This window comes from Labrus mixtus, chromosome 7 (genome assembly GCF_963584025.1).
Source record: "Labrus mixtus chromosome 7, fLabMix1.1, whole genome shotgun sequence".
NCBI lineage: Eukaryota > Metazoa > Chordata > Actinopteri > Labriformes > Labridae > Labrus > Labrus mixtus.
Genome location: NC_083618.1, coordinates 6830070 through 6856902, shown reverse-complemented (window position 1 = coordinate 6856902; position 26833 = coordinate 6830070). Strand labels below are relative to the sequence as shown.

Below are 26833 nucleotides of genomic sequence, written 5' to 3'. Positions count from 1 at the left end.
TGAGTGTTCATGTGCATGTGTGTGTGAACATCAGAGGACAAGAAAAAGAGAGAGAAAAAAAACAGAGAGACAGATAGAGAGAGAGAGTGTGGGCAGAGGAAGCCTGTTGTGACTCAAAGTGAGAAATCCTCTTCACCTCAAACTAAATTCTGCGTGGGCTGCTTCATGACTGGGGGTTCACCTGCTGAGGCCCTGCAGAATCAATAGCAGAGACCTGGACTGCTGTGCTACTGAGGCAGCCATGAAGCAAAAAGCCAAGTCCTCCTTTCTTGTGCGTTTAAAACAAGTTGAAAGCGGGAGGCAAGAAAGCAAGGCAGGAGAAAGAGTGGAGGAACATATAGAAAGGAGCAGCAAGCAGCATGGCGTGGGTGAGAGCACATTGTTTATGTTGTCTGTACAATTGTGAAAAAAGCCTTTTTTCTGCAGAGGATTGGCTGGACTACTTGAAGTTAACCTTTGAACACTTACAAATAAGCAATTACTGGATGTTTCACAGCATTCATGTTGTTTGGGGGTCTCACTTGTTCAGGATGAAACATCATTAGTCCACAGACAGTGAGATAAATAAGCTATGTGTGTAGATTGCACATGTGATATCAAAATGTATGTGTTGCAATCCCTCGTTTTTTTTCTGCTCATGTGTGTGAGTCCATGGCCGGTCTGAAGCAACGGTTTCCCGCCCTCACTACACCAGGCAGAGCGCCAGAGCCATCAGGCGGTCATACGCCTACCATCAGCTGAGGAGTTGCACAGCAGTCTCATTTCTAATTATACACCCAACATCAGAGAGCTACGGAGCGAGGGAGAGAGGGAGAGAGGAGTGGAATATGGAGAGAGAGAAAGAGAGAGGAAGAGGAGTGTGATTACAAATGGAAGAGAGGCTGAGAGTGCTACTCAGCAGCAAACACAGGGTGAACAAGTTCAGATGCGCAAGAGAGAAAGAAAGTAAGAGAGGATGAGGGAGAGACATCAAATGTGTCTGAGAAAGGTTAACAGGACTGACTGACTAAGTAGAGTGGGAGTGTAAAATGTAAAAAGCGAGTAGGAGGGAAGAGAGAGAGAGGAAGAGGAGAAGAGAAGAGAAAAGGAGGAGAGCGTGTCTGACAGACAGTCAGTTGAGCTTGTCTGGATGCTTATGATCAGTCTCTTCTGTTGTACCATTTTGCACCTGCAGACAGGGAGCCAGACAGGTGTGCGAGAGTGTGTTGCAGTGTCTGTGAACACTGAGGGACATGCTTTGGGAAGATGGATGCACCGAGAAACAGACGGAGGAACCGATGGAGGAACATGTACAGTAAGTAAGTCTCCAACATGAGCTTCTCTGAAAATATTCCTGATTCATGTAGCATGTTGCAGTTATGATTTATGCATTAGTCTGACAGTAAATGCATGTCTGAGGAACTCTTTGCAGTCTGTGGGATTCAGCACCGCAGGTTAAAATGTGCCTGTATTGCACTATATCAACACAGATAGAAACATCAAGCTCACTAAGTGCAATATTGTCACTACTGATATGCAAAAATTCTGTCGTCTTTGCAGATTATCATAATCATGATGACACTGAACGCACCAAACACTGCTGTGCATTCATGTCATTTCCTGGTTGTGAACTCATCACCTCATAAGGTTATTGAGCCTGTCTGACATGACAGTGTGGGCCTGTTTGGGTCATGATCTGATCGTACCTGTGAGTAACTAAGTAGCATGTATATGCAGGCCATTTGAGTGAATTTGCATTTACACTGCAGGCATTTAGCAGACAACACTTATCTATTTATGTCTCATGGCATAATGCTGCACTGGAATGTCAGTGTGCGGGTGTTGTCTGATCCCCCCCACACAGACACACACACACACACACATTATAGAGAAGCAGCTCATATCAGAGACATGCCTGTTAGGCATAGAGGTTCATTCAGCGGCGATGCTTGCTGTGATGATGACATAATGCAGGGCATTGACATGAACTTTGCATTGACTGGTCGTAAAAGTCTTCACCTCTCTGCATCAATTTGTGTAAACAAAACGAGTCTCTGAGTAATAATAAACACTAGTGTGTGTGTGTGTGTGTGTGTGTGTGTGTGTGTGTGTGTGTGTGTGTGTGTGTGAATGTGTGTGGCCGCAAGGTGCTTATATTTAGCCCTGTCTATGAACTGACTCACTATTGTGCATGCATTTAAGGTGCATGATTGTTCTCAACAGCTTCGTGGTGTTCAGATCACTTTAGTCCCATGAGAAGAATCATGTTGTGTGTTTGACACCTGCATCCATAAAATACCCGAATACACTCTCTCTCTCTCTCTTATGTTTCTATATGAAAATATTACCATAAAAAACATGACAAAAAGCCTCGTGATGAATCTAACATCTAACTTTACACCCACCCCCAACCATTTACTTTGCATTGTCCTCACTACTCACACAACCGCACAGTGCAGTACTTTGTTACCATAGTAACTTTTTTTTTTTTTTTTTTTTTATCACAAAGAAGTTGTTAAATGCCCATCAAATATAGCAGTTTGTGGTTGGAAAGCCTCCATTTGAAGCGAGTGGAGGAAGTTGTTATCGAAATGTGGCGGGGATGTTTACAGGCAATGATCTCAGCGGGTGTCACATTCAGTGACAGAGAGAAAGCTCTGTCATTTATTGAGAAATTTGTGGAGAAAGTGACAGACAGAGAAGAGAGAGTCAGTTTGATTTCCTGTGTGCTATAATATGTGTTTCTTCTACTTTTCAGAATACAACGACCTTTGACCTAACTAGCCGGTGTCTGTGTCCCATGATCACGATACCTCATCAGATTCTGGAGATCAACATGCAGTGCCAGTGTGAGTGACAGGCAGCGTGAGCCAATGAGCTTCATTAAAAACCCAGCGTTTGTCCCAGACAGGGACAGCCTCCCGCTCAAGAAGAGGGACCAAAGACCAAGCCCACCACCACCATCTCCGCCCAATCAGCAACAGCACCAGCAGCAGTGTGATGCTGCAACATTCAAAGCCCCCTTCCCTTATAGGAACCACAGTGACTTTAAGAGCAAACACAGCAGCCCTTTCCAGCCTGTACCGAGGCGGGTCCCTGCTCTGTACCAGCCCTGGATGCACACCCACACGTCCACCCGGTCCAAACCGCACACCCTCTCTGCGTTCAGGGAGCACCATGGCTGGGCGGAGTGGAGAGACTTTAACCCCCTGCAGCCAAGATGGGACTTTACTCACCCCTATCAGCAGCACAACCACCTGTCACCTGCACCGGCACTCCACCCAGTCCATCCGCACCACATCTCGAGATTTAATCTGGTCAATGATGGTTTCCAAAGAGTTGCCGGAGGGTACGGATGGGAGCAGCTAAAGGCCATCAGGGACAAAAATGTAAACGCAGAGAGGCAGAGTAATGGGAGGAATAAAGGACCATATCTGAGGAGAAGGGACAGAAAAGTTGCATTTATTCCCAGGGTTGAAAAAGTAAATTCTCCGTTGTCAAGCACACCTCAGTCTCCATCCCGGGACTTTTCAACGCAACATGATGTGTTGCACAAATCAACAAAAGTTGTTAAACACCCTGGACATTCCTTTATAGGAGCTTCCCCTGACAATAACTCAAGGATCACGTTCACCTCCATGAAGGAGGATGCATCTAGGTCTTCTGACCAGGGCTCCTCCCCCTCCCCCTCCCCCTCCTCCTCTCCCTCCTCCTCTTCTAACCAGTTTCCCTGGCTGCTCCCTCACTTTGTTGCCGGCTCTCTGATCGAGCTCAGAGACGGGCGGCTGAGGAGGGTGGAGCACTTGCAGACAGAGGACTTCCTGCTTGGATCACTGGCCTGTCCAGACCTGTGCCTGAGCTGCTGCACGGTGCAGTGCATCTCCCCTTCGTCCTCCTCCTCCTCCATCTCACGTCTGCTCATTCTGCTTCATAGCCAGCAGTCCCAGGTAAAGAAAAGTCAATGTGGGGTATTCACATGTAAGAAAATAGCAGTCATTATACTTCAGACAGTTACTGTCACTTAGAAGTGATATGGGAGATGCTGTCCAATCGTTAAACTTTATGTTCCAAGAGTTTAAAATACAATACTAATATAATACTGATTCAGATGGAGTGAAATATATTAAAATACAAAGTATCTATCTATCCTTGTACATAAACTATTTCAAATGCTTTTAATCAGGCAAAAACTATGAAATGTTTAGGGATGACGAGGCTTGCCAAATTTAACATTTCCCACTACAAACATACTCACCACTACCAAGAAGTGTTGACCCTACTTACAAGTGTAGAGTGTGTACGTAAACTATGAAATTATTGAGTTATTAGAGTCTGAGTGATTAGTGCTCTAATACAAATTAGAAGTAACTCAAACACTGACCATTATGTCCAGCACACCAGGTGAGGTGAAAGGTGAAAATAGACAATAGATAGATAAATAGATAGATAGATATATAGATAAATAGATAGATAGATAGATAAATAGATAGATAGATAAATAGATAGATAGATAGATAGATAGATAGATAAATAGATAGATAGATAGATAGATAGATAGATAGATAGATAAATAGATAGATAGATAAATAGATAGATAGATAGATAGATAGATAGATAGATAGATAGATAAATAGATAGATAGATAGATAGATAGATAAATAGATAGATAGACGGACAGACGGACAAACAGAGAGAGATTGATTGATTGAGGGAGAGGGAAGTCTGGGTTGACTTACTGCGCCTGCTACCACCGCGACCCGACCTCGGATAAGCGGAAGATGGATGGATCTTAATAATTAAACAAAATAAATATAAAAAATGTAAAAAAAAAAAAAATACTTTTGAGGGAGGTACATGTTTTTACAGTTATTTTACAAAATGTCCCTCTTCTCTCATGTATGTGACATTACTAGTAATGTATCTAAATGCTTCATGTGTGTTGCTTCATATTTCGAGATGAACTGATTTTCATTGAACAGCAACACAGAGGCATATCAACCATTTAGTAGGTCAGAGGTTTAGGTTTTCAACTGAAATTTTAAATTTGGCACCAACAGATCATTAACGCCCTCTAGTGATGAAGTGTGTGAGCTTCATTTCTGTGTCTTAATCTTCCTGTAATGATGAAACATTCTCCTGCAGGAGTTGGTGGATGTCTATGTGGAGTACCCTTTCTTTGTGCGGGGGCGGGGCTGGTCGTCATGCAGTCCTCAGAGGACCGCCCGTCTCTGTGGCCTGCAGTGCCGACAGCTCAGTGTGGGGGACGTCTGCCTTGCTCTCACCCCCGTCTCAGCCACCCAGTCTCCACCATCAGCCACCCTGGTGCCAAAAAACTCCCCCAGGAAATCAGAGGGAAGGTGTGAGTCCCTAAAGGCACCACAGGCACAGGTTCCTCCAGAGCCAGGGCGACCGTCAGGGGGGCCGAGGAAGAAGGCGGAGGCAGTCAGGAGGAGACACTACTCTGCCCCTGAGCTGGGAGGTCCAAGGACTAACTGTCTGTAGGGAGGAGAGTCTCTGTTTTATCAACAGGAAACACGTCTGTCTCTTTGAAGCTCTGCTTTATTCAGCCCACATTTGCTGTCTTTCTACCTCCTCTAACATTTGGATGTGTTTGATTGTCGTTCCTAATCAAAGGAGCAAGATCTGAAGAGGGATAGCATAGTTAAATCTCAGGATTCCTCGGAGTATATTTGTTAAACATAACTTTTCTTTGAAGCTTATCAAAGGCTGTGACAAAACAGAATTCAGATCTTTTATTTCATAAAAGATGTCTCACATTATCTTGTGTATTTTTTGTGTGGGGAACCAAAGTTTACATCTTTATAGCCACAGGGAGAAGCTTCAGTTGAATTGAAAAGGATCTTTTAGATTCAGAGAATTATGTTCCGACGTTTTTAACAGAGCTTTCAAATCCTTTCTGGTGCTGACAAAATCAGCCTACATTCCTGTAATCACACAATAGAAACTCGCTCTGGTCCGCCCATGCTGATCAAAGTTTATCCATCTTCCTTCTTGTATTATGTAAGACTTCTTTATGATCATAAATGATTCATTTCATTTCCACTGAATGCATATCCTTGATCCTAAAAGCTCCTTATAATATAGTCCCCAGCTCTATGATTGTTTCCGAATGACAATCAACACCAATTCTGATTGAATGACTGGACATTAAATATTACTGATTGAATCAGTGATGTTTAATTTTACGCCTCTACCTCTATTTTCTATTTAAAAAACAATAGATATCTTTGTATAAACAGTGTGGGCTGTGTTGTAATATGGAAGTTCTGTGAGTGTCAGTGTGAATTCCAAAATGTTCTTAAAGTATACCGTTGCTTTGCTTTTGTATGCTCTCTTTTAAAAGGCTGTCCCATCTCTCAGAGTGGAGATATTTGCTCCATTCAAAGTACTCTAAAAGCACAATCTTTGACATGCATACCGTGCCATAAATCAGCAGTAACCAAGTACACATGTGGAAGAGACAAACACATGCAGACCAAAAAACAAAACATGATGATGTCACAGACATGGTGCTGTACACATGGACTACAATATGTAAAATAGGTTTCTCGCTGTTGAATAAAAATGTGTTGTGTTAAGTTTTTCTTCATTTTTCAAAAACATGAAACCAGTTAAACGCTTAAGAAACCAAATATTTACTATCTCCTTCACAGGTTACTGTACAGACTATTATTGAGGCCAAAAAAACCCACACCAACCTGCTTTTTGCTAGCTTCCATTTATTTAATTTATTCTGGAGAAAAAAATTCAGCTACCCTTTGCCAACCTGCAGCTCTGCTGTGACACATACTGCAGCTCTGCAGTTTGGGATGATGGTGAACACCCCGATGTCTGTCTCATGGGATGAATCACTGACATCAGGCCAAGTGACGTGTGTCTGCATTAGGAAACATCAGGCCCATCAGGCAGCCTTTCAGTTACACACACTGTTATTTACAGTCTCTGCTGTCAATCTTCAATGACCTCCAATACTTCAGCAGTGCAGGCATGAGCTGCCGGATGTCTTACACCTGACCCCGTCCTGCTGAATAACCAGCGTAACACCAGTGATGTTTGTAGGACAGCACTGATTTTTTCCCCCTCATCAGGACAGAAGTATATTCATCTGTTCCAAAAGACAAGGTGCGACGTTCAACAGATGGATGTGGCTTTCAAATTCATGAGCTGTGAAATCATTTTTCAAAATGCACATTTCCATGCAGGTGCTTTTATTCTGAAACCTGATGGTGTGAAGAAAATTGAAATGTAGGTAGAGGCGTGTTTCACATTAGAGAACCCCGCTTTTTCTTCTTTTTTTTTCCTGAAAGAAACGCTCCACGCTGTTCAGAGTCCTTGCAGTGCACGTCTGCAAGTCACACGTGAAGGAAAACAAAGAAACCCTTTGTTCAACCTTTCTCTGTGACAAACAGCTCTAATTGGTTCATTGTAAAAGTTAATACTGCGTGGGAAGCTCGGATTAAAGCTCTGAGCTCCCTGAGGAACCAGCCAGTCAATCTCTTGTCTCTTGTTCCACCTCTCTGCCTTTAATTGAGAATCCATCCGGATTGAAAGAGCTCACGCGAGGGGGAAGAGGCGGTCAGTGACAGCCACAAGCTCTGACCACCATGTTGCGGTACTTCTTGAGGATGACATTGGAGCTGTCGTCAAAGTACAGCACAGAGATGCCATGGAGCTGGGTAGGTGCACAGCAGGGCTTTGGGACCGTCTCCGGGTTGATAAAGTGCACCTGTGGTTGGAAGAAGTACAATTCCATCATCACAAAGTTTGGAAGGGGACGCAGTGAAAGTGTCTGTGACCATGGAGTGTTTCAGGACTCACCAGAGTTTGCACAATAGCATGATTGGTGGCATTCATGTAGGAGTTTAGAGGGAAGGCACATTCTCCCTCACAGTAGTACGCTGCATAACCCTCTGGTGCTATGATCCAGTCCTGATCAGAAGAAAACAACAGGAAAATGTCAGTCAATCATCTCCTATAGAATTATAATTATATCTTCTGAGATCAAATGAAGGTTCGAAGTTGTACCTGCCATCCCAAATCCCTGAAGCTGACATACAGCTCGTGCTTTTTACATCCCTCTTTAGAGATGCTGAGGTTATCTGAAATGAAAAACATGCATACATGACTTCAGACAAGTATCAAAGGACTCAATGTATTTAGTGCAATTTGGTCCAACTCATCAAAACAATGACTTTATTTAAAGGGCTGAGGTACCTGTTGCAGCCTCTACAGCCTTCAGTGCATCTTGAACAGTCCTCTGGGATTTGGAGCGGTTAGAATGGCGCCCTTTGTGGCCCTGAGCGGAGCGGATGCTGCGTAAACGCACCTCATCGGCTCTGAAGAAGGCGACCATGAAAGGCTGCCTGTCCTGAGGTCCACTGCCGATCACCAGACCTGCCAGCAGGGGGTTCCTTCTCTGGCCTAAAGAGGGAGACAGTGAGTCAAAGTATGAGATTTTCTGCAAACTGTAGAGGACAAAAACACACATCTGGGTCACTACAGAATAATCATTCTTTAATTCTAATATGACAACCACAATCACAGGCTAAGCCCTCTAAGAACCATCTACATATTTATTTCCAAAGGATTTAAACAGCCTTTAATCACGTATACCAGGTGTATACTGTGTGCTTGATGTCGCAGTGAATGTGTGGCAGTGACTTACCGCGGCTGTCCTCCAGGACCAGATGTAGGCCCAGGTTCTGCTCGGGGTCCGACAGCCACAGGTTACTGGTGGCCGTGAGGTCAAAGATGAGCCAGCCCTCCTCTGCAGCCCACACTTCTCGCTGGTCCAGCAAGAGGAGCTCCACTTCACTGAGGAGAGGAAAGTGTGTCATCATTACACTACTGTATGAAAATATAACATTTTATAGTGCCTGTTTGTGTCAGGCTCATGTATTTCCTTGATGCAACATTGAAGTCCCCAGCAGTTACATCTTGCTAATTTGTTTCCAAAAGGGTAGACTAAAGTTTTGTTGATTAAATGTGGCTGGCATGTGATTTATTTCACATTTTTAAGTTTTCGCTAAATTGACTTTTATTCCTGAAATGAAAAGAAAAAACTCAGGCTGATTGGTACCATTACACAAGAGAGCAGTTGGCTGTGATTCTAGTTACATAAAATTACTGTTTTATATGCTAATGTAAAACTGCACGTAGGCTCGTGTCATAGAGTTCTGATAGATAAATACAGGTCATGTTGTTTGATGTGGTTTGGGCTGTGTACAACAGTCCATCGGATTTCAAATGAAATAATGACTTTGAAGATAAGGTACTTCATTTTAACCTGCTTTTTGAGGGTGTTTATGGCCATGCTCTGAACAGTGTAGGAACAATACACTTTTAGGTTTTGGACGAATGAAGAATGAAAAAAATGAAAGGCAGCAAAGAGGTTTATGAAAACAGTGGTATGTTGTCTGTGAGCCAAATGAGACACCTAACTCTGTCCAACTGTTTTTAAAAGCCAAGGCTGAAGGCAGAAAATAAGAAAAGTCATTAACGAGGCTGAAGTGTTGATGTCTGTGACCACAAATGAACCAAATATGAAACCCACCTCGACATAACTAATGTCATAGGTTACTTTCAGATCAAATGTTTTCTGTGTGGTAGAGAATGGGCACATAAAGTTTGTCATTATATTATATTATTCCCAGGATGAATTCTAAAGGACTTTAGAGAAAGAGACCTAACACTGATTTAGCAGACTGTAATGTTTTTTTGGTTTTTTTGGCATAACTGCCTCAAAACTTTATGAAACAATGGTTATACTGTTAATGGGGGGCCAGCACTAAGCTACTTTTTATTTTAAATGAATGCACTAATAATGTACCCCCCCCCCCTACACACACACACACACACAGCACAATCAACTGTTATCAAATAAGAACATAGTAACTTAGTAAATATCTTACAGTTAAACTGGTATGTGCTGTTTTAAGGGCAGATTTCAGATCTCACAGACAATGGCTGTGTTTACAGACAGAGTCTCAGACCCTCAGGCAGACTTCTGCCTGTAGTCCTGCCGTCTGCTCATCTGTGTGGAGCGGCCTTTGTGTCTGTGAATGACAATGGCGTTGCCCTTAACACTTTCATCAGCCCCACAGCCGCTGATTAAATCTACGGGCTGAACATGATTCTTCCTGCTCGCTTCTGCCTCCCTGAGAGGCAAACTCAAGAGGGTCTGTGAGGAGGAGGGATTTTATACTGTGGGCAGAAGAACCACGTTATAACAGAGAGAGGTGAGTGAGATAGAAGAGGGATGTGTGGAGTCTTATCATTCCTGGTGTGAAACAAGTCTCAGTGTAGCACAGAAGCTGGCAGGCTGACAGAAAAATAAAAACACAGACAGACAGACAGGAACATGGCAGACTAACCACCAGTGTGAAAGACAGATGGTAAACTGACGTGTTGAGGGTTGCGAGTTTTATTTGTGGTTGGAGCTGCGTGTTATAAATGCAGATCTCTTGGGGCTTGTCCTGCTCCGACTGTGTGAGAGGAACTGGCTCAGGAGTGAACCACTATGTTTCTTGTAATTGACACTAATGTCTGTGAGAGCAGCTTCAGTGCCGACACTTACATCAGCAGAAATAACCTGCCGGGTAATGAAGACAGGCACAGCCAATGCAGACCGATGTGTGTGTGCTCATACAGCCCCACGACCAGTTTACACACAAAGACAAAGTAGCATGAGGGTACTTCACCATGTTATTAGCATTATGCCCCTTTCTTAAAAAAAAGATGATGAAGTGAACCAGTTACTGTGAATACTTGTAAAAAATGGAAGCGGTTACTTGTCTTGGGAAAACATTATGAAGTGGGGAAATAAAAAGAGAATGCAGAGTATTTTGGTTTATTCAAAGTACTTAGGGTGTCTCTGAAAATTCACCTTGTTGATAAACTTTAAGCTTTTACAGCAGCATGACTCAATGGATGGAGATGGTATTTTTTATTTCTTTGCAGACATTCATTGAGTCCAGGGGCTGAAGCCACACTTAACACAACCTCTTTACTGAGAAGGAAAAAAGGAGAGAGCTTGGAGAAGAGTAGTGAACACCATAGGATAACATAGAAAGCTATGGAGATATTAAATTAATCTACAAACTGATGTTGTAGTTTGCTAAGAACAAATGTAGCACAAGCACACCTATTAGCCCTCACAGGGGAATTTATTAGAGAAATATCATGACAACTATTGGACGACACCCAATTAAACCTATAGTGGACATTTGTGTCCCACTCAGGAAGAACTGAAAACTTGAGTGATCATTTAGTTATCCAGTGAACGTCTGAATTGGCTAAACATTTTGAACAGACCTTCATTGGTGCTAAGTTAAACATCGGTATAACTTCAGGACTCTCTTAGAGTTTATGTTCCACCATGAGGGGGACGTTTTTGTTTTAAGTGAAATGTCTCAACAAATTTTAGATAACACATTGATGACATTTGGTTCAGATTTCCCAATTGATAGATTGTCCTAACTTTTTTTTATCGCATCATCTTTTTTTTTTTGGCAATTATGAATGACTATCAGTGCTGGATACTGCAGTTAAATGATGTTAACAACCATCACTTGAGGCTGGTTGGCGGAAATCTGACACGTTACTCTGAGCCCAAGATGAATAAAAACGATGTTGACAAGAGGCAAGTAATGCAGAACTGAAAAAATATACATGCTACACAAATGACAGATAGAAATAATCATGGGTGAGCTGAAGTGCAACTAAAGAAACGTCCCCGTTCCTGTAAACTTTGAGATGTGCAGTTGCTGTGTAGAAAACACTTATTTACCTATTTGGAGGTTGCTGCAGGACCTGGTACACGCTGACTCTGAACGTCTGGTTCTCGAAGCTTTCCTGGATGAATTCTTTATAAATCCTGAATTCGGCTGCTGTAACGGCCTCTCCCTCTGGGATTCGGGAAAGGTCGAACCGAAATTCTCGCCTGTGCTGTTGGAACAGATGATCCTGATCCTGATCAACTATCAGGGAGAGGGAAAAAAGAGAATGCCATCCAGTTCAATACCTGTAACTCCACATTGATGATTTGACGGGCTTCATCAAAATGTTCCATTTCAAAATCCCTGATTATTTTAACTTGTTTGATTGGATGGTTTATCGTTGTCTGATGTCAATCATGGTAAAATAATACTTCTGACATTTAAAGGGAAAGTTTATACAGTTGAAGAAAAGGCAAACCACTGTGAGTACAATCAGATGGAAAACCAGTCAGTGGTTACATTTCTGTCAAAACTGTCACTGATTTAAACGCTCCTCTGATGCGTGTCACTCTGCCCACATCTCAGCAGCACTGGGTCAGAAATAGGAAAACTCCGGCTTTTTTCAAGTGAAGTGATTGATCTAAATATCACTTCAATTAAGTCTGCCATACGTGCCAATGTGGGGGGAAGAAGAAAAAAAACACACACTCAGGCTCAGTTTGGCTCTATGTTTCAATTACACACATGTGCCGACCACAAGAAAAGACCCGTTAAGGCACTGCCCGGAAAACCACAGCAGCCAGTGTGCTTTTATAAACACACTTACATAAAGTAAAGAGAAACACACACACAACTACCAGAGTCTGTACCACCCACACCTCCCTGATCATTTTGCCATACAGCACTGTGCTCACTTCCTTCTGATGGAGAGGATGAAGTATACAAACTATCCTGACGGCACAGCAGGGTTTCTGACCCGCCCTGAGGCCAGCTGGAACTCTCCCATACTCAGACTTTCCAGAGGAACAGTGGTCACAGAGACCCGAGAGCTTGTTGAAGCTATCCGGTGTCGTGTTATTTCAGCGGCGGTGGATGTGTTTGTCCTTGGAGAGAGCGGTGGCGGTCTCTGCTGAAGGTGAGCGGGCGAGAGGAAGCGATTACCCACCCCTTGACACATCCTGCCCAATGTAATACACTATGACATCATCATGACATCACTTTTGTGTTCCCACTGATGGTCCACTATTGTTTCAGTGCACATGCAACTCTAAACACAGCACGCTAACACTGGAAACAGAACCAGAACACACACACACACACACAAACTGAGTCACAACACACACACACACACACACACACACACACACACACCCCTCTGGTCGTTAAGAGAAGTGCATTCTGAACCCTGCGAGTCATTCGTTCGACCGCAATTAAATGCTGGAAAGGATCGAGGGGTGTTTTTATGAAAGCAATAATTGCTTGTAAGGACTCGGTGTGTTTACGTTAGGGACCATTAGCTGCAGAGATCAGACCTCAGATATGCAAACTTCCCTCTGGCAGGCACTTCACATTACTCCTCACGCTGAGGGGCCACACAGCCACAGAGCTATCATTAACCTATAGCACATTTAAAGTAGGCGGACCATGTTTTTATTTTTTTTCCAACATGGGAGGTTTATAGATGTACGCTACAACAATATCTACACCAAAACTCAAATAGTGTTAAAAGAAGGACTTTAAGTAGGTCATTCTACGAATCAGCTGAGCTCAGACTTTGGTGTTGCAGTCCTTCTATTGTAATCGATGCAGTGACACTTCTGTTAATTGACCATTTTACCATGCACTGCAGGTACGTTACGTTCAATGTAGGGTGTGTGTGTGTGTGGTGGGGTGGGGGGGGGGGGGGATCCTGTTACTGATTCTGAAATAGGAATGCAATCTTACAACCTGATTTTTTGAACATGTGTAGACATTTATGTAACGACACAGTCTCTCAAAAACTGTCATTCCATTCAACATTTTTAAATCCTGAATTAAGTTCACTCCACTGTACTAGATCAATGAGGCTGATCTATCTAAATGAACAGTCAAATTTTACGCCACACACACACCTGTAGCAAACAGCCCAGTGCGCTGGGGGGAGAAGTGGCTGTGCAGCTTTGAAGCAGCGCTGGTCTCACACTGGAAGCTGTGGTCCCTGGAAGGGAAATACCATAATCCAGTTTGGTCTTGAAGCGATCATCCGGGGACCACCAGGATAGCGTCACTCCAGCTCAGTGTGGGAGCCCCAACTAAAAACCTCTGCCAATCATCAGCACAGGAGGCTGTGGTGGGCTTTAGGGAAAATAATACACACTCTTTGTGTTCCTCTATTTTCGTTCTTCCTCTTTATAATCAAACTCTTGTGATGTGGAACCACAGAAATCTGCTAAGAGTTTTCAGAGATGATGTTTCCAGAGATCATTAGCTTTAGACTGTTGTTTAAGAGGTTGCGACTGGGTGTGTGTGTGTGTGGGGGGGGGGGGGGGGGGTATTATCCCTCAAGTGTTTTGCATCTATTGACAGGCTGATTGTGAAGATATTCTTAATGACTCTTTGTTTATAAAGGCTCAATCTCATTGACACATGATGGCAGGAAGGTTGAAGGTTTCTTGAAGAGCCATCTTTGAAGAACAAACTCCTCACAGATACCCAGACCCCTTCCTGTGAGCTCTGAGGCAGGAGAAGAGCAGAAAAAGACGAGGACTGGTTTGAGATGTCACCACATCTGCACACAAGCCGAGGGCACCACAAGGTCTGCTGCTTCACCGGTGATATTAGAGCTGGTGAAGGATTTCCCAAAACAAAGACGGATTTGCCTTTTATAAATACAATAATGTCCAAGTGAGCCCTGACTCCCACCTGTGACCCCTGTGATGTATGCCCCCAAAACAAACAACCACACCAATGGACACATAAATGCAGGAATGCACTGCTGTGCACACGCTCTTGCAGCGATTACCACACAGCAATATGTTTAGGTCCGGTTTGTGTCTTAATGGAGGTCAAACTGGTTCTCACTCCCCCCTGGGATTTACAAAGGACTGTTCAATTCCACAGTCATGTGAAACAATGCCACGCTAAAGCTGCTCCCCCACAGCTTTGAAGGGATTCTGGGGAAATCCGATACAGGCATGTTGTCATAACATTTACAGCTAGGAATGCATAATGCTAGACCTAATGTAAGAAAGTGACCTAAAAGCCACAATCTGACCACACAAGTGACACACACATACGAAACTGATAATGCTATCTGTTGTAGTTGCTGTGAAAGATGTTTAATGTTGACTCTTAATTTGATTCAATCAGAAAAAATGAAACATCTGAAAAACATCTTGAAGTGGTACTGTTTAGACATTTTACAAATAACACCATTTGAAAATGTTTTTTTCTGTATGGGGAAAATGTCAAAATAAAGCTTGTGTAATTACTTATATTAGTGATGAAAAAGTATCTTGAGGCGCTTTTTTAAATGCAGGCTATATACTTACCAATTGTGGCAGAAGAAATTGGCTAGTCATAAAATCAGACTGTAAACTTACCGAGGTTAACGAAGCTCATCACCATGTCTGCGTCCTCGAGGAAGCGGTTGTCCTGCGGGGTCACCATGGGGGAGACCTGGGTCGGTACAGCGGGCTTGTAGTACGAATATCCGGGCGGCTGTGCGTCTGTGGATATGGTGTTGTACAGGTCCAGCATGAACATCGGCGCAGCGTTCTGCTTGGTGTGGACGTGCGGCCGCGGGCGGTGCGGCAGCCCCAGGATGGAGAGGATCTCCCGTTGCATCTCCCTGCGCTCCTGGCTCCGGAGCCGCCGCTGGATGAAGCTTGAGCGCACCTCGTTGTCCATGGAGAAGTTGGAGAAGGAGACCTGCGTGGCCAGAACGCAGTAACCCCACATCAGGAGGGTCAATAACGTCTCCAATACTCTTAACATTTTACCCAAGTATAAAGTGCAGCTCGAACTAAGACGAATAAAGGATGTCCCTTGGCAAATTGAACACACTATACCCCCTTTATCAGTTCAGAGTCGCCTATCTTCTATTTTTGCGCACTGTTCTGGTGCTGTGCGCTCCTCTTGATGGCAACCAGGGATTGGATTTTATTGAGGCGCTATGTCAGGGGAGGGGCAGCAGGGCTTCAGAATGGGGACTGGAAAGATTGGGAGAGATAGGGAGGGCGGGGGGTGAAAAGTTGGCTGAGAATATGGATGGATCACTGTCCTAACAATGCGCACACCCCTCTATCTATCTTGGTAATGAGTGGCGTGTTGATCTCTCTAACCAAGTGTCCCATCACTGCGTCCTTTGTTTGGACATGTCTGTTTGAGCACCGCTTAAAGAGGACGCTAATTATTAACATCTCATTAGCACACCTTTCCACAGGTTGGATTTCCTTCTTTTGCAAGCATCTATCTGTTATCACCACCCGCTTCTAATTTCGAAAGGCCATCATTTTATCTTTTTAAAGATATGACTGTGTAAATGTATTGTTACCGTTCCTCATCATCGTGCACATTTAGACAACACTGCTAAAAGGTGAGTCTAAAGGTAAAGAGGGAAAACCCCCTAATCCTCTTTTCCAAGAAGGCACCTTTGAACTCAAACAATAAACTCAGGCCTACCCTAATTGAGGGGTTTGAGTGATCATGAAGGGACATGCCAATAGTCCCAATGAAAAAGCCCTCCACAGTGCTCCACAGTGAGTACTTTAATAGAGAAGGGGGTGGGGGGGTAAGGGTGGGCAATGAATAACAAAGCAAGAATCCAACTCTGAACCACAGAAATACATGTTCTTAACTCAGGTTTAAGGTTTAACAGTGACTGGATCAGTTCATGAAGCTCAACAACAAGTTAAATGAAATCACATTTTGTACTGATGTCATTTTCTGTTTCTCTTGTTTTTATGTTCTGTCTCTGTATATGGACCATCTGATTATGTCATAAATGAGTAAAAACCACACATCCTTATTTCCATGAGCAACATATACTGACTGGGAGGTTCTTTCCCAGCAGAGTTCACTCTACATTGCTCATCACTGCAAACTCATGTTTGAAGAGCCCCCCTATCTCAACTACAAACATTTGTAAACTTCCTTTATGCTATAAAACTAACTAAGACTGACAAATCTGTTTTACTCACGAACTCTTTAGCAGAGTGGCTGCATGTCCATGGGCCATTCTAGACTAGGGGAGCTTCAGCAAATAATAACACCAGATTTAGCCCACCAGATTTTTGAAGTTTGACAAACATTTAGCAAATATGTTAATTTGATATGTTAGCTATACTTTTGACAAATGTGTAGTTACAATCAACAATATTGTATTGCTACTGACAATGCAGATTTCCTTATTAATAATAATATCAACAACAAAACCTGTGCAAATTGAATACTTTTGCAAAAACAGCATTCTTACTCTTTTCATCTCCTTACGGTGTAAAACTCATGACTTCATGTTACTATTATTGTTGTAAATGTCAGATTGAGAAAAATATTTCTTGTTCTTGAGGTGAGTTTTTAAGCAGGAGGATTGAACAGGAACTCTACATGTCACAATGTTTTTAGAAGCTGATTACCCCTAAAGGCCTGATCCTAAAATCGACCCGTGTGCATGCCCATATGTCCTCTGCCACTATTTTGAACTGGAATATGTTTTAAAGTTGTTGTTAGCTGCAGCAACATTACATTTACATTTATGGACCAAGGAATGTTTTGTATCTATTATAGGCCTAATTAAACACTTGTAGTCTTACTGGACAAAAGTGTATTCCCTAGCACTCTGAAGACTGCTATTGTAACTCCTGTTCACAAATCAGGGGACAGACAGGAAGTGAGCAACTATCGTCCCATCAGTATATTCCCTACCATTTCAAAAGTTATTGAAAAGGTTGTTGCTGAACAACGTGTAGCCCATCTTAATATTGAAAATCTACTGCACCCTATGCAATTTGGGTTTCGAGCAAACCATTCCACTGAAACGGCATGTTGCTACTTCCTTGAAGTCATTAAAGGTAGCCTTGATAAAGGAGGGGTGGTGGGTGCTGTATTTCTCGACCTGCGCAAGGCTTTCGATACAGTTAATCATTCAGTACTCATCTCCAAATTGTCTCAATTTAAACTCTCTGCTAACGTTGTTAATTGGATTCAGTCTTACCTACTTGGTCGCTCTCAGTGTGTACGGATAAATGATAAAACATCATCACTAAAAGCCTGCGTTATGGGAGTGCCACAAGGTTCCATCTTAGGACCGCTGTTGTTTAGCGCATACATCAATGATCTCCCATCTGTGTGTGATGATGTGGGGACCTTGATGTATGCAGATGACACGGCCCTTATGCATGTGGGAAAGACCCTGAACAAGTAGCTGCCAAACTGTCAATAGCAATGGAACAAGTCATAGAATGGTTACGTTATTCATGTCTGACTCTTAATACTGACAAAACTGTGGTCATGTATTTTGTGAATAAACACAAAAATATGTTTTTTCCAAATATTATTGTAGGTGGGCAAATGATAAAAAAGGTTGATGAGTTTAAATACTTGGGTGTATTACTTTTAAAAGTCATATTAAAAAGATGTGCCATAAAGTTAAATATAACATAGCCAACTTTAGACATATCAGGAACTCACTTACAGTCGAAGCGTCTAAAATGTATTTGAATGCTATGATTTTTTCTTACTTTCATTACTGTATGTCATGTTGGTCTCAAGCAAACAAGACAATCTTAAAACCCATAAGGTCACTTCATAAACAATCCCTTAAAACTCTGGACAGGAAACCACAACAGTATCATCATTGTGATATTCTTGATAAATATAAAATTCTGAGCTTTGAGAATTACATTTTTTATACCGATGTCCGCTTAGTGTACAAAATAATCCATGATGCTGCTCCCCCACCATTGAAAAGCTTTGTGAAACTTCGCTCTGAGCTGATAAGCAGATCTTCAAGGTCTGCCTCTAACGGAGATTGCAGTATTCCTAAAAGTGGCTCCCCTTTAGCACAATCTGTTTTTTCTTTTAAAGCCGTTAAAGAATGGAATAGTCTTCCAACTACTCTTAAACTTTGCACAAACTTCTGCACTTTCACCCGGGAAGTCAAAAAATGGATTTTAAGTAACCAGTCTTGTCAGCATTAATGTGTCATCTCGACAACCTTTTACATCTCTCAGGGAAACTTGTACATAATGTTTTAATATCTGTAAATTGTTCTATGTCTTTCTTCTGTCTTATGAAATGTGTGTGTGTTAGCTAGCTAGCTAAATCTGGTACAAAGCATCTCTTCTCTTCTGAGACTAATGTTTTTTTTGTACACTGTCCCTGATTCAAATAAACGATTAAACTAAACTAAAACATATAATTTAATTGCTTAGCAAACTCAGTCCATTAGAAATAATTCATAACACCTCCCTCTGGAGTTTATACTGTGCAGTGTGTTATATTTACTGCCACAGGATTGAAATATTCTGTAATGGAAAATGGTTTGTTTTAGGATATCTAATACTGAGAGATAAAGTTCAGATAGAGATGGCACCACGTTACATTCTTATTTTAAAAATCACCTGCTTATTGATCAACCTCATATTCATTTACTATTAAGTTACATCTACAGGCTGCCTTGCAAGTCAATATGAAAGTGAGGGCCCTGCGTGCTGTTCTGAATCTGCATCATTTATGGGTTTTATTAAGAGTAGAAAAAGTCAAGTTAAGGTTATGCAAAAGGCAAAAAGGGCAACTGAAATTTTTGTTGTAAATGACCAATCCACATTTATCATTAAAGCATTTTAAAGTAAAGGTCTTGTTATTCTCTTAATTTAATGTTTTTCCACTACATTTCAGGCAGAAATGAATCAGCAGCTCTTATACCACATTTACATACTGAGAATGACAGTCCTAATGAATGAAAGACTTAATTTTGATACTTTATTAACATTTTTGCTTTAGCCCACCTTTACATTAATCCAACATTATTAGATTGGCATTTATTTTCAGACTAGTATAATAACTATAACAAGTCAATAATATTGGTACTTAATAGGTCGTTATTACTTACCTATAGCCACTAACAGGTTAGTTCATATAGCCTATATGGTTACCAATAGGCCTACTATCAAAACTATCAAAACTATCACCTGAGCTGTAACTAGCTGGATGGAATCAGACAAATATTATATAATATAATTGAAAAAGTTTATGGAAAACTACCTGTTTCCTGTGAGCAGTGGTCCTCAGTCGACTGACTCGCTGTCACGCATCGCCATCTAGCGGTAAGTGTTCATATTGCATGCTGCCTTCACCGTGTTTAGCACGTCATCAAACTGCGACGTAGGAGGGAACAAGCGCCACATTTCTACTGCGCCAAATTATTTGGGCATTTACATCGTTAGCAGGTTACAGCTACAGTTCAACAACTCGGTGGTATGTATATTCGCCAAGTTAGGAAGAATATACATTGTTGTTGAATATGCTGTTTGGAAATTTTGGTTTTTAATGTAACGTTAGCAACGTTAGCTACCGGTGACCACAGTAAGGTGCTGCTAGCTAGCTGACGTTAGCTGGTATATAAATATAAATAAATATGTGTTTTCAGATCCAAAACAAAGTACTGATTACAAAATGTAATACCACCAAACGTATTTCAAACACGTACAGTTAAATAGTCTGTATACTTGTATGCAGGAGTGAGCTAAGGTTAAGAAGATAGCAGCTGATTGACGTAGAGATCTTCTTCTTACTGGTTTGTTTATATCTACAGTAACCTGTTTCTAAATCATTGAGCTTCAGACGGACTGTCATCAGTTTAACATCTCGCTTGTATTACATTGATGTGATTTTACTCTCTCTAATCGTGATATTTGCTTCCTCTACTGGGCTGTTGACAACATAGATACCATTGAAAATGACAATCCACTGATGTCTCCTCTCCTAGGCCTCCATCGGGCATTAATGCACCATGAGTATATTTGGGACAAACACTGGGTTTGGAGCAGGAGGGACTGGGGTCTTTGGAAACGCGACTACAGACAGCCACAATCCTATGAAGGTAAACCAGCAGAGTGCAGTTCATGTTTAAAAAGAAAAAAAAGTGTGACCGTCAACTTACAATCTGTCTTTTTACCTGTTAACCTGACAGCTTACTTTCTGATTTACGTTTCTCTGGTGCTGCACTTTCCTACAGGATGTTGAAGTGACTTCACCGCCAGATGACAGCATCAGCTGCCTCGCTTTCAGCCCCCCCACCATGCCAGGAAACTTCCTTATTGGAGGATCGTGGGCAAATGATGTGAGTTCATTGCTTTGTCCTGATGCAGTAAACAACAGTGGAGTGACTTACTGAACTCAAAATAATGGATAAAATAATGCTTTAATAGAAAGTGATTAGAGGGATAAATTCACCAGGCTTATCTTTCATTGAGTGGTTCCTTTATCCTAGATGATAATAGTACACTTCTACAATTCACTTAGCGGACGCTTTTATCCAAAGCGACGTACATCAGAGAGTAAGTACAACACAAGCAAGGATCTAGAAAAAAGGGAACAAAGTCAGTAAGAGCAAACGATCAGCTTTGAGTCCGACTGGACACACAGGTGATGACAGGAAGTGACCAGAGGCAAAGCACAACATTGAGGGCAGTTCTTGAGAGCTCTAATCAGTATAGAAACCATCTTATAAGTCATCGTTATCAAACAAAAACCATCGTCATTACCATCATCATCATCAATAATATGGAGACCATCATCATTAAGTTAGTAGGTATTCATGAAAGTAGTACTTACTTATGATAGTAGTTAGAAGCACATCGTTAGTAACACTCTTACACCATGCTGTATCATTTTGCCACAGGTGCGGTGCTGGGAGGTGCAAGACAATGGACAGACTGTCCCCAAAGCCCAACAGATGCACACAGGTCCAGTGCTGGATGCATGCTGGAGTGATGTAGGTCTCATCATACTGTACACCCCCCCCCCCCCCCCCCCCCCCCCCCCGTAATATTTACTACCAACTGGGACACGTAATAATGAATGATATTTTACTCCCTTAACCAGGATGGGAGTAAAGTCTTTACTGCTTCCTGTGACAAAACAGCCAAGATGTGGGATCTTAACAGCAATCAAGCAATGCAGATTGCACAGGTTAGATGGGAACGCCCTGATAAATGTTGTGGTCGTAAGGATGAACAAGCAAAATTCTAACTTCTCCCTATTTTTTCTTCACAGCATGAAGGTCCGATTAAATCCATCCACTGGATTAAAGCCCCAAACTACAGCTGTATCATGACTGGCAGCTGGGACAAAACACTGAAGGTACAACAGCCATTTCAACACATCTGACAGTGCTTACGAAGACAGACATTTAGGGCCACACTGGCAATCCATACCAATGCCTAAGCCACTTCACTCCTAAAGTCCAGTTCTTTTGACCTGTGTGAGTGCTCCATAATGTGCTCAAGCACGGTACACGTCCTTGGCCATGGCACGCTCAGAGAAGGGTGCTTTGGAACGAAACAGTTCATGCACGAGCACAAGCACGCTGGTACACAACGTTGACAGCCTTCATTATGGAGAAATCCAGAGTGTTCTGGCTGTATCTGACTAATATGACTCAAAATAAGCCACAAAGTAGCTGTCATGTTCTTCGTTACGTTCTCCGTTTTGTACTCTGATGTGCGGATGCGGACTCGACCACACGTCTCTTTTATTGTTTTAATTTATTTATGGCTGTATCTGATTAAAATGACTGAAAATAAGCCGTGCTTAAGTTTAAGTCCGGAACAACTTTGCTAGTGTGAGTGCGCCCTTAGTCTTTGCCTTAAGGGTCACAAGACAATTTTTCCATGAGTTGAAAATGTATCAGCTGCCACAACACAGCCCATATTCTTATTATACTCTGAGTTATAATTTGACAGCTCTGTAAATGCTTTAAGGTGGGAATTAAGTAATTTTTCATGGTAGTGGTTGTCTGGTAAATCTTAATTTATAAACTACTGGCAGTATGTGCTCACACTTTATTGTCCAATGCAGCATGCAGTCTTTAAACATTGCAGTTTCAAGTCTTTTTTTCCAGAGGAAGCTCATGTGTTTCACAGTGCTGTAGTCTTAAGTGGGGCCAAAGGACTAAACTATGTGGGTTATTATTATACTTTCAAAACAGCTCATTGGTATATTAATTGTAATTATCTAATGGACACACACACACACACACATTTCTTTTCGTTATGTAATCACACAGACTTATTTAAATCGTGATAATAACCTTAAACGAGCTGAGAGAGACTGGCATATCAAACACTGTGGGTGTTTTTTATGCTGCACAGAGAAACATGACAGCTTATTGAAATGTTTCTTTTCAGTTCTGGGACACCCGCTCCCCCAACCCCATGATGTCTCTGCAGATGCCAGAGAGGTCCTACTGTGCAGATGTTGTAAGTTGGATGACATTAGTTTTGATACTTGCTGAGTAATTAATTGTATGGATTTTCTTTTATAGCATTGTTTTGAACCTCACTTGCTGTTAATTGTAGGTATACCCGATGGCTGTGGTTGCTACAGCTGAGAGAGGCCTGATCGTGTACCAGTTGGAGAACCAGCCCTCTGAGTTTCGCAGAATAGACTCTCCTCTCAAACATCAGGTGAATGTCTTCAACAGTCTTTTCTTTTGGCTTAATATAAAGTGTGGTGTATGGACATGTTCTGATGTACTCTTCTGCTCTGGTCCTGCAGCACCGCTGTGTTGCCATATTCAAGGACAAGCAGAACAAGCCAACGGGCTTTGCACTGGGAAGCATTGAGGGTCGAGTGGCCATCCACTATATCAACCCTCCAAACCCGTGAGTGTCTTTAAGATCTTTATTTTTAAATGCCATGCGTATTTCTTGAATGCAGTGAAAGGAAAAACGTTGACGTAATTATTTTATTTAGAAGACAAATTCAAAAACTCTGCTTTTCATGTTAAAAGCCTGAATCCAAATATGGTGAATCTATTCATTTGCCACTTTCAGAGCCAAAGACAACTTCACCTTTAAGTGCCACAGGTCCAATGGAACAAACACAACCACTCCACAGGACATCTATGCTGTAAGTTGTTCTGACACTTGGTGCTCTTATAAAGGATTTACTTAGCATAATTGAATGTGAAATGAGCAAATGATACCACTTAGTAACGTTTATTATCAAGAGCTTTTGATTGAGAGTGTTTTAATGGACCTCTTTAACAGCCAGCATTTTGCTTGTCATGGGAAGAAAAGGTAGATGTAGTTATACTAAGTGAAGTGCCTTCTAACTGTAACAAGCCACCACCGCTATTCTTTGTACATGTTCTATATGTAGTGAATCATGTCTGTTAAAAGTGTTCAATGTGTTTAGTGGTGTTAAACATCTAAAATCGTATTAATGCCTAGATGAAGATATATTAGTGTAATTTGCTTTCTTATGGCGTTTTCACACATGGTTTGTCAGCTCTGGTCCAAATCATGGACCAATTTGTTACATTGCTGCATATTTACCTCAAGTCTGCTCTGTGTTCATACTGGAACATTTACAAGAAGACCAAAATGTGTGATGAGCAAGGAAAATGCTCCCTAATTGGGCGAGATTCCTTGCGGTAAAAATCCCAGAAATAACTGCAGCATTTCCACATGTTTAGAATTTAATTGGCTACAAGAAATAATAATAATAATAATATATTACATTTTTATCGCGCTTATCTGAGTACTCAACAACGCTTAACAAAGAATAAAAATAAAACAAAATATTGAAAACAATACAACCAATAAGTAGTAAGAAAAGTCGGTCATCGACACAGTCGCGTGTAATAGGCCGGATAGATTGATTAATGATACTTTATTGATCCCAAAGGAAATTCAAAACACAGATATACACATATCAGAACAGGGCCATGTTCCCTTTCTTAAACATGTGCTCTCATTGGCTATAATAGGCTGGGAATAGTGAAGGGAAGGTCGTAATTGGCCAAATGAGGTGTCATCCAAAAGTCAGAGTGCAGCCGCCTTTTGGATGTAACGCAATCAAATGATTTATTTAGAAACATGAATTATATCAGACAATACAGAGGGATAGTGGAACAGAGAAGGCAAATTTGAACCAATCTGCAGATCCAGCCATTACACTAAGTTCATATAAAATGTTAACCAGCCTCGTGATTCTGTTTCCTCTCGTTTCACCTACTAGTTTCCTTTCTCTCCCATCAGGTGAATGCTATTTCTTTCCATCCTGTCCATGGCACACTGGCTACTGTAGGCTCAGACGGGCGCTTCAGCTTCTGGGACAAAGATGCCCGTACCAAGTTGAAGACCTCAGAGCAGCTCGACCAGCCCATTACGGCTTGCTGCTTCAACAGCAACGGCAACATCTTTGCATATGCTTCTAGTTACGACTGGTCGAAGGTAGGTGTCCACTTTTGTACATGCTGTCTGCATAGACCTTAGACTGGCCTTCACTCATGTTTTTGTCATATTGTGCTGTCCCTCAGGGCCACGAGTACTACAACCCCCAGAAAAAGAACTACATCTTCCTGAGGAACGCTGCAGAGGAGCTGAAGCCTCGGAACAAGAAATGGTGAGAGAAGGGCAGTCACTGTTTCTAAACCTGGAGATCACGGTCACCGGACGGGGGCTGCACGATGCTTAATGCTTTTGTGACTCGCACTGGGGCCTTAAACCCTGTGGACACTAGTGTGCATGGACGAGGCCATAGAATATAGATATGATTCAGATTTCAGTATTGCTGTTTACTGCTCGAGTAGCCATTCTGTAAAGGAATAGTGCTGTACTGACCTGAGTCTTATTTCAAAGGCCTCTGTGGTCTCTGCTGAAAGGCCCCGTGGGAAGAAGCCTGCTGGCTGTAGCTTTTAGCTTGAAAGAAGTAAAGCTTCAGAGTGTATTAGATGACATAAGAATGTATTTAAAGATTGTCACTACTAGATGTTTGGACATAACTGTGAAACAATTCAGGAAACATTGGAACATATGTAACCAATAATGAAGAGAGAATCAATCATGATCTGTGAGGGATGATTTGACTTTGCTCTAGAGTGATATTGTACTGTTTATTCTGCGCAGGAGGGGCCACACTAAACTCCTTTTCAGAAATAAACAAGACAAAACACTGTAAATTGTCCTTTGTGACTGACTGCTTCCTCTTGTCTGTAGATTCATCGTGCCAAGTTGCATCTCTTGGGGGGAAATGCGGAAGACCTGCTGCTTTAGTGTGTGTATACGCTCGGGACAGACTCCTTCCTTTCGACAAACACCTGGACCAATGCCGCGCTGCCGCGTACTGTGCATGGACCAATCAGAGGGGTCTACCAAACCTGGCATTGATGACAGCTGTGTGACAATTGGTCGCAGAGGTCATCATAGAATGGGAGGGCTTTCTTTTTCATTCACCTCAATGTTTCGTTGTTGTTTTTTTTAAATGTGTCCAGCTCTTCATTTTTTTTTTTTACAGCTTTCCAAAGACTTTTGATGCTCTTATGATGTTGTCACTCTGTGGTTTAGGTCAATTGATAAGACTGGGATGTAAAATAAATAAGAAGTGCATAATGTTAGATGTCAACAACGTCATTCCAACTCACAGGGGTAAGTAGGTAAAGAGATCATCCAATGTGTCTGCTGTATAGTTGTTGCTAAGGATTTATTGGACAGTATTGTGCATGCAAACAATGAACTTGACCACTCTAATATTTCAGCTGTAAAACTCATTGTGAGTCTCTGACATATGAATCATCACAAAATCAAAGTTATAAACTTTAGACAACTTCTGTATCATATGACCTGTTCTGTCTGCTTGTCTTAATGCAAATCAGCCAGCAGGTGGAGTGTTTTTTGTTTTGGTGTGATTTTACCCCAGCAGCTACCTGTAAGGAGGTCCTGGCACTAAAGTCAGGCCTGAGCAGGCAACATGAGATCAAAGCAGGACAGTGGGGTTCTTCATCCAAGTCTTTTTGATAGGAACACACAGCTGGAAATGGGTGGGCTTTACCAAGAGGATATGAATGAGGTGACATGGACAGCTACAAAGGCCATGTGTGAAAGGTGAACCAGTCCATAGAGGACAGG

The 26833-nt window shown here is 42.0% G+C and overlaps 3 protein-coding genes across 6 annotated transcripts; 2 read left to right on the top strand and 1 right to left on the bottom strand.

The window, feature by feature from the left end:
* The first annotated feature begins 137 nt into the window (after positions 1 to 137).
* LOC132977652 (ataxin-1-like) lies at positions 138 to 6578 on the top strand. 3 transcript variants are annotated; one of them, XM_061042397.1, is made up of 4 exons: positions 138 to 368; positions 1175 to 1294; positions 2738 to 3926; positions 5122 to 6578. In XM_061042397.1, exons 3-4 carry the CDS (start codon positions 2853 to 2855, stop codon positions 5479 to 5481), a joined length of 1434 nt encoding a protein of 477 aa, XP_060898380.1. In that variant the 5' UTR covers positions 138 to 368; positions 1175 to 1294; positions 2738 to 2852; the 3' UTR covers positions 5482 to 6578. The 3 variants fall into 3 exon arrangements, with proteins under 3 accessions (XP_060898380.1, XP_060898379.1, XP_060898378.1); XM_061042396.1 differs by lacking the exon at positions 138 to 368 and having other exon boundaries at positions 404 to 1298; XM_061042395.1 differs by lacking the exon at positions 138 to 368 and having other exon boundaries at positions 405 to 1294.
* Positions 6579 to 6685: 107 nt separating this feature from the next.
* On the bottom strand, positions 6686 to 15838 carry LOC132977653 (bone morphogenetic protein 7-like). The gene is made up of 7 exons (XM_061042398.1): positions 15299 to 15838; positions 11789 to 11978; positions 8666 to 8814; positions 8215 to 8421; positions 8026 to 8099; positions 7819 to 7929; positions 6686 to 7726 (listed from the first exon to the last, which is right to left on the bottom strand). The coding sequence occupies exons 1-7, from the start codon at positions 15690 to 15692 to the stop codon at positions 7577 to 7579; spliced, it is 1275 nt and encodes a 424-aa protein (XP_060898381.1). The 5' UTR covers positions 15693 to 15838; the 3' UTR covers positions 6686 to 7576.
* A 4211-nt stretch (positions 15839 to 20049) lies between these two features.
* rae1 (ribonucleic acid export 1) lies at positions 20050 to 26547 on the top strand. Of its 2 annotated transcripts, XM_061042393.1 has the most exons (13): positions 20050 to 20174; positions 20686 to 20799; positions 20935 to 21039; positions 21601 to 21693; positions 21804 to 21890; positions 21975 to 22061; positions 23108 to 23179; positions 23279 to 23386; positions 23478 to 23584; positions 23756 to 23831; positions 24965 to 25159; positions 25246 to 25331; positions 25925 to 26547. In XM_061042393.1, coding segments are annotated over exons 2-13 (1107 nt in total). In that variant the 5' UTR covers positions 20050 to 20174; positions 20686 to 20709; the 3' UTR covers positions 25926 to 26547. The 2 variants fall into 2 exon arrangements, with proteins under 2 accessions (XP_060898376.1, XP_060898374.1); XM_061042391.1 differs by lacking the exon at positions 25925 to 26547 and having other exon boundaries at positions 25246 to 25335.
* Positions 26548 to 26833: the final 286 nt, after the last annotated feature.